General features: G+C 48.9%; 1 protein-coding gene and 1 long non-coding RNA gene across 2 annotated transcripts in view; one reads left to right on the top strand and one right to left on the bottom strand.

Moving 5' to 3' along the window:
- NCAPG (non-SMC condensin I complex subunit G) overlaps window positions 1-8,414 on the bottom strand; it is a 40,119-nt gene extending 31,705 nt beyond the window's left edge. Inside the window, exons 1-2 of the mRNA XM_069977452.1 lie at window positions 8,175-8,414; window positions 3,918-4,124 (exon numbers count right to left, since the gene is read on the bottom strand). Coding sequence (XP_069833553.1) covers window positions 3,918-4,124; window positions 8,175-8,285 — 318 coding nt within the window. The 5' untranslated portion in view covers window positions 8,286-8,414. The remainder of the gene's footprint in view (window positions 1-3,917; window positions 4,125-8,174) is intronic.
- Window positions 1-12,330, top strand: part of LOC138797381 (uncharacterized) — a 50,053-nt gene that overhangs the window by 22,999 nt on the left and 14,724 nt on the right. The window lies entirely within an intron of this gene.

Raw genomic sequence — 12,330 nt, 5'->3', positions numbered from 1 at the left:
TTCTCTTGTTTGGGTGTAGGGAAATCCTTTTTCTTATCAGCCGCCTTATCCAAGATCTCCTCAAGGAAAGAGCCAAAGAGTAGATCACCTTCAAAAGGAATTTGACACAGTTTTATTTTAGACGTTGCATCACCCTGCCAATTCTTTAACCAAAGGGCTCTTCTGGTTGCATTTGAGAGGGCAGCTGATTTGGCGGCCATCCTGACTGATTCGGCAGAAGCATCTGCCAAAAAACCTGTTGCCAACTTCAGCATAGGAATAGATTTAAGGATCTCTTCCCTCGAGGTAGTACCTCCCAGGTGTGCTTCTAACTGCTCCAACCATATGAAGAGCGCCCTAGATATATTTGTAGCAGCTATGTTAGGATTAATAATAGCTGCAGAGGCTTCCCAGGACTTCCTCAGTAGTCCCTCCATTTTTCTATCCATTGCATCCTTTAGCTGAGAGGCATCTTCAAAAGGAAGCAATGTCTTTTTTAATATCTTGGATACTTGAAAGTCGACTTTAGGGATATTAGCCCATGTTTCAGTATCCTTTTCATCAAAAATTAGTCTGTTACTAAATTCTTTAGGTACAAACAGTCTTTTTTCAGGCTCCTTCCACTCTGTTTTAATAAGATCTTTGATATTATCATGAATGGGAAAAACTTTCTTTTTCTTGGGTTTAAGGCCTCCGAACATAGCATCCTGAATAGATACAGGCTGTTCAGAATCATCAATACCCATAACACTTCTTATGGCTCTAATTAGGTTCTCTGAGTCCTCAGAGGAGAAGTAAAACTTCCCAGATTCCTTAGGAGTGGGATCAGCAGGAATTTCACCCTCTTCAGAAGCTTCCTTCTCTTCCTCAGACTCAGAATCTGATATAACATATTTGCGCTTTTTGGGTGGAGGAGCAGGGGGAGGGGTAGCAGAAGCGGAAGTAGAAGCAGTGGTAGAGGGGGTTGATTTAGATATAGATTTTATCTCCTGACGGATAACCTTGCGCAGTTCCTCTGAGATGGATACACGTGAGGAGGGATGCAGCTTATTGTAGCACACTTTACATAGTTGTTTTGCATAATCATCAGGTATCTTATCATTACAGCCCACACATCTTCTACTTTTTGGCTTCTTTTGTGTCTCTTTTTCTCCCTAAGAGAGAGCAGAGAGCCAAAGAAACAATTATAGGGAAAGGAATCAGCATAAAAGGATTGCTTTTCCTATGTAAAAGGAGACCCCAGGGGTTAACTCACAGAGCCGGCAGTAGCAGTAGACTCAGCAGCCTCTCCTGTAGCAGCAGGAGAATCCATGGTGGCAAGGAGAGAGAGCTAAACTGGTACATCTTACCATTAAATACTGCTTTGTCCAGCTGAATTTGGCGTCACCTGACGCTACCGCCGAACTTCCGGGTCGCCTCCGATAGGAGTTTTGAATTTGGCGCCAAAAGACATCATGCCGCACTCCCGGCAATCCATGCGGGGAAGCGTGCGCCGGCGTCTGACGTCATCCGCACGTCACATCCGCCGCGCGCGTAGGCCCAGGCGCACCGCGGCGCGCGAGGGAAAGCGGCAATCTGGATCGTCTCCCTGCATCAGCCCGCTTTGAGCGCCGCAGGGAGACTGGGACCACAAGGGATCCACAAGGGACCCCTCACTGAGCCATGACCGGACCTTGGAGGGAAACAGAGGAACACTCCGGACCACCTCCTGAGGCTATCGTCCCGACCCATGACCTGGAAGGATCACAGGTAACCTCTGTATTCCATCTGATCCTGACAGGAACAGGAAAAACACTGAGGTGGGATTGGGGAAGTGCCCTTTTAACCTCTCTCTGTATTTCCTGTTCCTGTTAGGTCAAGGGTGACATCCTCCATGTGGTGCTGTCATGTGGACGATGTATAAAGATAGGTTTCCAAACTGCAGGGCTGGTTCTCTCCTCTTCCTGCTCACTCATCTCATCTTGAGCCCTTTCCCCTCCATAGGTTATAATGGACACAGCAAACCAGGCAGCGCACTGATTGGCTGACTGCCGGGAGACGCTGTTAGCCCCCGAAGCAAGCAGGAGCTGGGACCCGGTACAATATGTTCCTGAGCGGCAGGGGTAATGGCACAGAGTTTGACATACTCGCAGTGGGATGACAATCCAGCTGCGAGTATGTCAGCCCGTTGAAGTGAACGGGCAAGTATCCACAGCGGATTTTGCTGCAAATTCACAGCGAGAAATCCGCTGCGGATACTTTATGTGTGTTTGTACCCTTAGGTTACAAACCCACTTGCCGGATCTGCAGTGAGTCTCCATGCTGCGTTTTTGCAGCGAGACTCGCTGCAGATCCCGGCCCTATACTTTTAATGGCAGACAAACACGCAGCAGGGATGTACATCCCTGCTGCGAGTTTGTCTGCAGCCCACCCCATTAACCCCCCGGCCGCCGGAGCTGATACTTCACCTGATCCCGGCTCCGGCGGTTCCCGATGTCTTCAGCAAGCCGAAGCGGGGACCAGGTGAAGTATATGCTCCAGCCAGCCGCCCGCAGCCCCGGCCGCCCGATGCCCCCCCCCCCCCCGCAGCCCCGGCCGCCCGCAGCCCCGATCGCACACACGCCCCCCCGCAGCCCCGATCGCACACACGCCCCCCCGCAGCCCCGATCGCACACACGCCCCCCCCGCAGCCCCGGCCACCCGATCGCACGCCCCCCCGCAGCCCCGATCGCACACACGCCCCCCCGCAGCCCCGATCGCACACACGCCCCCCCGCAGCCCCGATCGCACACAAGCCCCCCCCCCCCCCCCGCAGCCCCGGCCGCTCGATCGCCCCCCCCCCCCGCAGCATCCCTGCTGCGTGTTTGTCTAACATTAAAAGTATAGGGCCGGGATCTGCAGCGAGTCTCGCTGCAAAAACGCAGCATGGAGACTCGCTGCAGACCCGCCAAGTGGGTTTGTACCCTTAAAGAGTTTCTTATAAATCGCTTGTACTACAAGCTGCAAAGTTGTTTGAAATGACCGCCTCACTTTGTAGGGGCCTTGGAAAGAGCTGAAATTTGTTTGCTAGTGGAAATGGCCTCGTTCTTCTACTACACTAGTTCAAAGAAATCATCCATTTAAAACCAATAGTTTCCAGTTAGGCTATCATTTCCAATAATGGTAAATAAGGCCCAAGGCCAGATAACTTTGTAATGGGTGTTAATAAGCTATTTAACTTTGTAATGTGTATTAATTGGGCTTAGAAAAAACAAATTGCCGGAGTACTCCTTAACCTGGATTTAGAACATTTCTTGCATGGACAATTGTAGCTTGCTGCTCCAGAGTTGGATCAGGTAAACATCTTTAGGTCTCTCTTCCTGGCAATAAAACTGACAATTTTGTTTATTTATGTTTATGCCATAGAGCCCTGTGACTCCATCTCCTGCAAGTTTTGCTATTAGGAATTTATGTTAAAGGGGTACTCCATCTGGGACCTATTTTTTTTTTTTCACAATTGCCAAAAAGGGGTGAATGAAAACAATCACATCTACTTACCTTCCTGATGCCCTCATCCAGCTGCTCTGGTTTCCCCAGTCTCCGGATGATTACTGGTCTGAAATGGTACTTGAGATGTGACGCCGGCAGGCCCGCTCAGTCATTCAGCGGCTGTAGCGGTGACCCACCTCTTTTGCTGAATGGCTGAGCGGGCCTGAGATGTCACATCTCAAGTCCCATCTCACCAGGAATCAGCTGGAGACTAGGGGGACCAGACGGATGACCCCTTTAAAAACAATGTGTAACAGTCGGAGTGTATAGGACTGTTATCAGTTTTCCTTTAAACATAATTGACCTCTTGGGCATTCCAGCAAAAAATCCAGTGAACACACAAAGACAAAACCTTATACTCGGGCAGCACTAGCTAAATTTTCTATTAACGGCATCCAGATGCAGAGCTGCACAGCGCAGTTCACACCTACCTGCAGGAGGAAGTTAAAGAGGTAATTCACAGGCGAGTTTTCTTCATCCATTTCATCCTCTTCCTCGCTGTCACTGCTGTGAAACGAGGTTACAAACTTGGCCACAAAATCCATCACTCTTTCCACAGCCGGTTCCCTCCTGTAGACTATTAGAGGGTACTTTAGGTAATGAATGAATTCCTCCAGGAAAATGGACTTATCTTCCATCTGAAATAAGGAAATGGTAGTGAATAACTGCATTATACAGTTATAAGGCTTTATGGGTGCCCTATCATAGCTCCATTCAGGTTACAGAGTCGGCTGCCAAAAATCTGATCACAAACGCATCCTACACATTTCTAAGGGATTTATAAAATGAATACATTTTTGAAAGTTTGCATCAAAGGGGTAGTGGGGTCTAAGACATTTTCTTCACTAAATAACACACATTAAAAAATTTATACAACATTGTAAGGTGTTTTATTTAAGTAAAGGGGCCCCTTTCCCCGTGTTTCCCCCCCAACCGTGGACCCAGAAGTGTGATGCTGTATACTTACGGACAGGGCTGTGGAGTCGGAGTCGTGGAGTGGGAGCTAGCTTTGGCTGGAGTCGGAGCTGGTTTTGGCTGGAGTCGGAAAAAAATGTACCGACTCCAACTTTAAAAAAAATCTTTTAAAAATGTAGAATTGAATTTTGATATGAATTTTACAAGTTTTGCTCTTGAATATATATTATGAGCAACATTCTAATGCGACACTGTCCCTATTACATAAGGGTGGTCGGGGAATATATCAGTAATACGACACTGGCCCTATTACATAAGGGGGGGTCAGGGAATATATCAGTAATAGGACACTGGCACTATTACATAAGGGGGGTCATGGAAAAGTTGTCGGTCACTATTTGGCAGTTTGTTTCTGAGCAGGAAGAGTCCATTGTGTGGGGGGAGACCTGTGCTGTTCTCTTCCTGGATGCTGGATGACTGTATATGAGCAGCAGTGTAATATGAAGATATCCTGTGTAATATAGATGAGGAGGAGAAGACATAAGTAGTGTAGCAGTAACCTCTGTCCACAGTGTGGTGTTTTTCCCTCTGGGAGAAGATTGTGTGTTTTTCTTCAGTGTGCTATGGCTGCAGCAGGCTGTGTGTGTGCGCGCTATGGCTGCAGCAGGCTGTGTGTGTGCGCGCTATGGCTGCAGCAGGCTGTGTGTGTGCGCGCTATGGCTGCAGCAGGCTGTGTGTGTGCGCGCTATGGCTGCAGCAGGCTGTGTGTGTGCGCGCTATGGCTGCAGCAGGCTGTGTGTGTGCGCGCTATGGCTGCAGCAGGCTGTGTGTGTGCGCGCTATGGCTGCAGCAGGCTGTGTGTGTGCGCGCTATGGCTGCAGCAGGCTGTGTGTGTGCGCGCTATGGCTGCAGCAGGCTGTGTGTGTGCGCGCTATGGCTGCAGCAGGCTGTGTGTGTGCGCGCTATGGCTGCAGCAGGCTGTGTGTGTGCGCGCTATGGCTGCAGCAGGCTGTGTGTGTGCGCGCTATGGCTGCAGCAGGCTGTGTGTGTGCGCGCTATGGCTGCAGCAGGCTGTGTGTGTGCGCGCTATGGCTGCAGCAGGCTGTGTGTGTGCGCGCTATGGCTGCAGCAGGCTGTGTGTGTGCGCGCTATGGCTGCAGCAGGCTGTGTGTGTGCGCGCTATGGCTGCAGCAGGCTGTGTGTGTGCGCGCTATGGCTGCAGCAGGCTGTGTGTGTGCGCGCTATGGCTGCAGCAGGCTGTGTGTGTGCGCTATGGCTGCAGCAGGCTGTGTGTGTGCGCTATGGCTGCAGCAGGCTGTGTGTGTGCGCTATGGCTGCAGCAGGCTGTGTGTGTGCGCTATGGCTGCAGCAGGCTGTGTGTGTGCGCTATGGCTGCAGCAGGCTGTGTGTGTGCGCTATGGCTGCAGCAGGCTGTGTGTGTGCGCTATGGCTGCAGCAGGCTGTGTGTGTGCGCTATGGCTGCAGCAGGCTGTGTGTGTGCGCTATGGCTGCAGCAGGCTGTGTGTATGTGTGCTATGGCTGCAGCAAGCTGTGGGTATGTGCACACTATGTGTGTGTGCATGTGCTATGGCTGGAGCAGGCTGTGTGTGTGTGTGTGTGTGAGGTGTGCACTATGGCTGCAGCAGGCTGTGTGTGTGTGTGTGTGTGTGAGGTGTGCACTATGGCTGCAGCAAGGTGTGTGTGTGTGTGTGTGCACGTGCGTGTGCTATGGCTGCAGCAGGCTGTATGTGTATGTGTTTTCTATGGCTGCAGCAGGCTATGTGTATGTGTGCGTGTGTTTGTTATTGCGTGCCCCCACAGTGACCTTCTATATCACTATGTGTGACTCCTCTCTCTATCACTATGGCTGACCTCTATATTACAGGTATCTGGCAGTGTTAGCAGTGTTTCTGTGTGTATGGTGAATATTTAGTTAGAAACAAAGAAGATTGTCAGCAGGAAAAGACCACCTGCTCCATCTAGTCCAGTTCTGAGTTGTTCAGGACATGGAGGCTGGAGACTGGCTGCATCCACTGCACACACAGGAGAAGCTGCTTTATATGTTTCCTTATTCCCTCAGAAGTCGCCCCCGGATCATGTAGGACATTAGGGAGAAGCCGCTGAGCCAGTGTGATAAATAACTCCCCTAGTATATGACTGGCCATTTATGAAGGAGGAGGAGTCGGTCCTGCTAAAATTCAGAGTCGGAGTTGGAGTCGGAGCTGCGGCTTACCAACTCCACAGCGCTGCTTACGTACTCACTCTCGACCGCCATCTTGGGACGATCAGGTGATCTTAAGAAGGCCGGCCTGCCTGCTCCGGCCCCCCTCCAGCACGTCATGAAATGCTCAGCTGCGATTGTCTGAGCATAACAGGAAGGGGGCCATTCACTTAAAGGGGTGGTGCTGCGGTAAAAAATTATTCACAGAATAACACACATTACAAAGTTATACAACTCTGTAATGTATGTTATGTCTGTGAATCGCCCCCTTCCCTATGTCCCACCCCCCCTACCCGTTTACCCGGAAGTGTGGTGCATTATACATTACCTGATCCGTGTCGAGGGCCGTCCGCCATTTTGTGCCAAACGTCATCTTCGGACGGACGCCCGAGTTGCTGCTGCCCGTCCCCCCCACAACTGTGCTCAGCCGCGATTGGCTGAGCATCGGATGACGCTGCAGAGGGCGGCCGGCATTTGGAACAGACGGAGCTGTTCGCCGGCTGCCCGAAGAAGACGTCACTGAATGAAGATCGGAGACGGGTGTTGGCACGTGACAGGTGAGTATAGCGCACCACACTTCCGAGTACACGGGAAGGGGGCTATTCACAGACATAACATACATTACAAAGTTGTATAACTTTGTAATGTGTGTTATTCTGTGAATAATTCTTTACTGCCGCACTACCCCTTTAAATAACACACATTACAATGTTGTGTAAATCTGTAATGTGTGTTATTTAGTGAAAAAAAAATGTCTTAGACCTCACTACCCCTTTAACCTATTCATTTTGGTCACCCTTCCCATGACTTTGTTGCCAATTTACCAGTGAGATGACCATTACGATGGTAGCCTATACACTGGGATTCTGTTTTTTATTTTCACACCCCCTCTGATTGCAGAAATCATCATCAGTGTGATAGTAGTCCCTACTACTATGTTAGTTGAGATGGGAACAACCCCTTTAAAAACCCCAAAAATGTAGATAACACAGCGGCACTCCGCTATGAATGACAGGATACTTTCTTACAGGTTACAGATGCACAGACAGGTGCATTCCACAGAACAGAGCAACGTCCTCACATTTAACGCACTTTGTCTGGCTCATTTAACAATTTAAAGGATTGGGAAAGAATAAGTTTTCATTGTTACACCTTTACTGTTTTCTTTCACATTTATATCATCTATATGGGCCCTACATTACCACTCCAGATAGCAAATAGCCATCTTAACGCTGTTTTATTACATTTTTATTAACTTTGCATTTGTGTTGAGACATTTGGCCCTCGGAGCTCCCATAAGAGCCCAGCTTACTATCAGTATAGTGATAGGATATACAGGCCATTACTGACTACAGCGCTGCTGCTGCCTACTACACTTCTGGACGCTTACGCCACCTGCTGGCCAGACTCAAGAATTACCAGGCCAGGCAACTTACTAACATAACGAATAATTTACAACAGGCAGAGTGACAGGAGCTGCCGCTATACACTGACGTGTGAATGGCGCCTCAGTGCCCATCAATACCCCATAATCCCTGCTGCATGCACCCACCTTGTCATAAGTGACCCTCAGGGCTGACACCAGCTTGGCGAGATTCTGATGCGCCTTCTGTGCCAGGTCAAAAGCCTCTTTGATTTGGAGACCATTCTTGTCCATCGTCATGTTCGCTATAGATCAGTCAGAACGGCGACAATCCCGTTATCAGCGCACAACAACACGCCTCTCCGTTACGCCCGAGCCCGCCAGCTTTCAAAATCTGCGCCTGCGCGTTGACGAATGTGAATCGCCTGTCACGTGATCCACAAGCGCGTTCACGCAGTAGGTACAGAGCGCATGCGCGATTGTCCGGCAAACTCGTGTGCTTGTGTGTCTGCGCGACAGTGTTGTGGAGCTGCCGTAAACCGATTGGCGAAAGCGTTACCATGGTTGCGAAGCGTTATACAGTGTATTTTTCTTATTTTTTTCTATTTTTATATTAGATGTTTGTAGCCTCCAGATTAGTGTTGGTAGCATTAACTGATTATGTATGAGCTCATAGTAATCATCATCAGTTACCAGTTTTCCTGAATTCTATATCCCCCATATAGAAAGCCAGCAAGTGAGTTGAGTAGATGAGGTTTTTTTTTTCAGCTTTAAGGGTGCGTGCACACTACAGAATTGCCGCGTATAACCCGCGGCGTATTCCGTCGCTCGTCTCCGCACGCGGCGGCGCGCATTTCCGTCCGTGCCATAGACACTATTCTATGCACGGGCGGATTCCGCGTTCCGCCAAAAGAATTGACATGTCAATTCTTTCGACGGAACGCGGAATCCGCCCGTGCACAGAACAGTGTCTATGGCACCGGCGGAAAAGCGCGCCGCCGCGTGCGGGGACGAGCGATGGAATACGCCGCGGGTTATACGCGGCAATTCCGTAGTGTGCACGCACCCTAAGGGTATAAACCCACACACCGTATATGCAGCGTATTTACTGCTGCGATACGCAGCAAACTCGCAGCAAACTCGCAGCAAAATCGCAGCAGATTAGATCTAAATAACTGAACACAGCATCAAATCTGTACCAACAAATCTGCTGCGTATTTGTTGCATATCTGCTGCATATACGGTGTGTGGGTTTATACCCTAAAGGGGTATTTCAGGGATTATTGTAGAACTATGCCCAGGCAGGTGTCCTTTATAACCCCTTAAGGTCTGAGGCAATTTTCATTTTTGCACTATTGTATTTTTTCCTCTTCGTGTTTAAAAGGGCACAGCACTTGTATTTTTTCACCTACAGACCCACAAGATTACTTTATAATCTTTTAAGTATTCTACCAGACCATAAAAAACGTATATGTGTGGTGAAATTAAAATTAAAAAACACCTTTTTTTTTATTTGGGGGGGGGGGGTATGTTTATGCTATTCACCCTTTGGTAAAACTGACATGTTATATATGTTCCTCAAGTTGGTACGATTACAATGATGTGCAACTTGCATAACTTTTATTTTATTTGTTGGCTTTTAAAAATTTTTAATCTTTAAAAAAAAACTAAATTTGTTCCTTAAAACTGCTCTATGACCATGCTTATAACGCTTTTATCCTTTCGTCTATGGGGCAGTGTCAAGTATCATTTGCGCCATGATCTTACCTTGTTTGCATATATGTGACTTTTTGATCACTTATTCCGATACATATGCCTTTTAACGGCATATGTATTGGAATGCCCTGCCCCCCCCCCCACACCCACCCCCGTGACGGCAGAGCGGGGCATCCCCCCTAAAACTACCCCGAGCAGAGGATTCTCCGCTCCAGTTAGTCTAACCTGTTAAAGGGAACCAATCAACCCGTTTGGGCTGATATGGTTCCCTTGAGCATTGTATAAAGCACCTGGAGCGGCCCTGGCACATACCGGCCGCGGCCGCAGCAGGTGCTTTATAACGGAGAAAATGACTTTTATTCCCCGGCTCGTGACTAGATACGAGTGGGGAAGTAGTCATGGTGGGCGGCTCCCCACTCGTATCTAGTCACTGCGCTCTGCCTGTCAGCGCGTTTAGAGGGGATGATTGACAGGCAGAGAGGTCCGTTACTGGCCGCTCTGCCTGTCAATAATCCCGCCGAGCGCGCTGACAGGCAGAGCGCAGTGACTAGATACGAGCGGGGAGCCGCCCACCATGACTACTTACAGTAGTAGTGCAGTGTATTGTATCAGTGATCAAAGATCACTGTTCAGTATTAACACTAGTGTACAGTAGTGTACAATAGTGTAAAAGTGAAAAAAAGCTTGTAAAAAGGTTCACCAAGACACAATAACCCCCCCACAGCCCCCCTAAATAATAAAAATGCATTACATTCCCTATACACAATAAAACGTTACATAAAACAGATCAAAACCACAAATCCTATACATGTTTGGTATCGCCACGTCCGTAACGACCCAATCTACAAAACTATATGAATAATTATATCGCAAGACACACACTGTAATAAAAATAATAAAAAACAGCACCGAAATTGCTGTATTTTTTTTAATCTGCTTTAGAAAATACGTCATAAAAGAGATCAAAAAGTCATATATATATGCAAAACTTGGTATCAATAGAAACTACAGATCTTCCTGCAAAAATAAGCCCAAAACCAGCTCTGTCACAAACGATAAGATCTTGCAATGTGGCGACAGTTTTTGAGGGTTTTTGTTAGGAATATAGTTTCTATTGCGCCAAAGTGGTAATAGTTAAAAAAAAAAAAAAACCTACACAAATTTGGTATAGCCGTAACCGTAGTGACCCAGTGAATACATTTATCATGTTATTAGTGACCGCTGATACAGATTTTTACAGCAGTCACTAATGGGCTCTATTCTGCTACCATCAACTTTTTACGGCGATGGCATAGAATAGTGCAGCGGCGCTGGTAAGGCCCGGGCATTTCCGGCACAGCTAAACACTTAAATCTCTTTTCACCGTAAATCCAGGGTGAGAAGAGATGAATACATACTCCCCCCCCCCCCCGGCCCTAGTGAGCCAGTCACTAACCCTCCCCGGACGGCCATCTGATCCAAGATGGCCACCACCATTACTAAACAGACTCTGTTCACAGTGATGGATTCCTAAAAATGATCAAAGCCCCATACTCTCCAACACCGGAGGTGGTCAGAGAGCATGGGGCAATAATCGGGGGACCACCTGGTGTGGTCCCGCTACAAGCAATCAGCAGTATATCCTATATACCGTTGATCGCTTGTTTCAAATGCTGCCGGCACTTTTTATCTCCTGTCACCAAAAACAAGTGTCCCGGATTACCTGTAACCACCCCAGATTACTCATAACCACTCCAGTTTACCTGTAACCGCTCAGATTACCTGTAACCTCCCCAGATTACCCATAACCACTCCAGTTTACCTGTAACCACTCGTATCACCTGTAACCGTCTCAGATTACCCGTAACCACCCCACATTGCCCGTCACCACCCCAGATAGCCCGTATCCACCCCAGATAGCAAGTAAACACCCCCAGATTGCCTGTAACCACCCTAGATAGCCAGTAAACACCCCCAGATTGCCCGTAACCACCCAAAATTGCCTGTAACCACCCCAGATTGCCACAGATTACTCATAACCACCGCAGATTGCCACAAACTGCCCATAACCACCCTAGATTGCCCGCTACCACGCCAGATTACCCATCACCATCACAGATTGTCCATCACCACCCCAGATAGTCAATAAACACCCCCAGATTGCCCATAAGCACTGCAGATAGGGAGTAAACACCCCCACATTGTTCGTAACCACCCCAGATTGCCACAGACCGCCCGTAACCACCCCAGATTTCCCATCACCACCCCAGAGAGCCAGTTAACACCCCCAGATTGCCCGTAACCACCTCCAGATTACTTCTAACCTCAATTTTTTTTTTAGCAACTGTGTTGTTCTAATCAGTGGCGGATTATAATGTGGGCGGTTTGGGCGGCCGCCCGGGGCCCGAGGCTCCGGGGGGGCCCATGCCACGCCGCCCACATTATAATGCCGCCCGGGAGGCCCCCTTCCCCCCCGCCACTGCACTCTTGTGACCGCAAGCATTGTTTCGCTTGCGGTCACAAGAGTCTCCGGCTGATGCGCGGCTGCCGGGGGTGTCCCGTCCTCTCCCCGACAGCGCGCACATCACACAGCTCCCTGTACGCCTGGGGCCCTGACTTCCGGTACTGACGCTCTCTGTACCGGAAGTCA

Source organism: Dendropsophus ebraccatus, chromosome 7, assembly GCF_027789765.1.
Source record: "Dendropsophus ebraccatus isolate aDenEbr1 chromosome 7, aDenEbr1.pat, whole genome shotgun sequence".
Classification (NCBI taxonomy): domain Eukaryota; kingdom Metazoa; phylum Chordata; class Amphibia; order Anura; family Hylidae; genus Dendropsophus; species Dendropsophus ebraccatus.
This window is presented reverse-complemented; position numbering and strand designations above follow the sequence as displayed.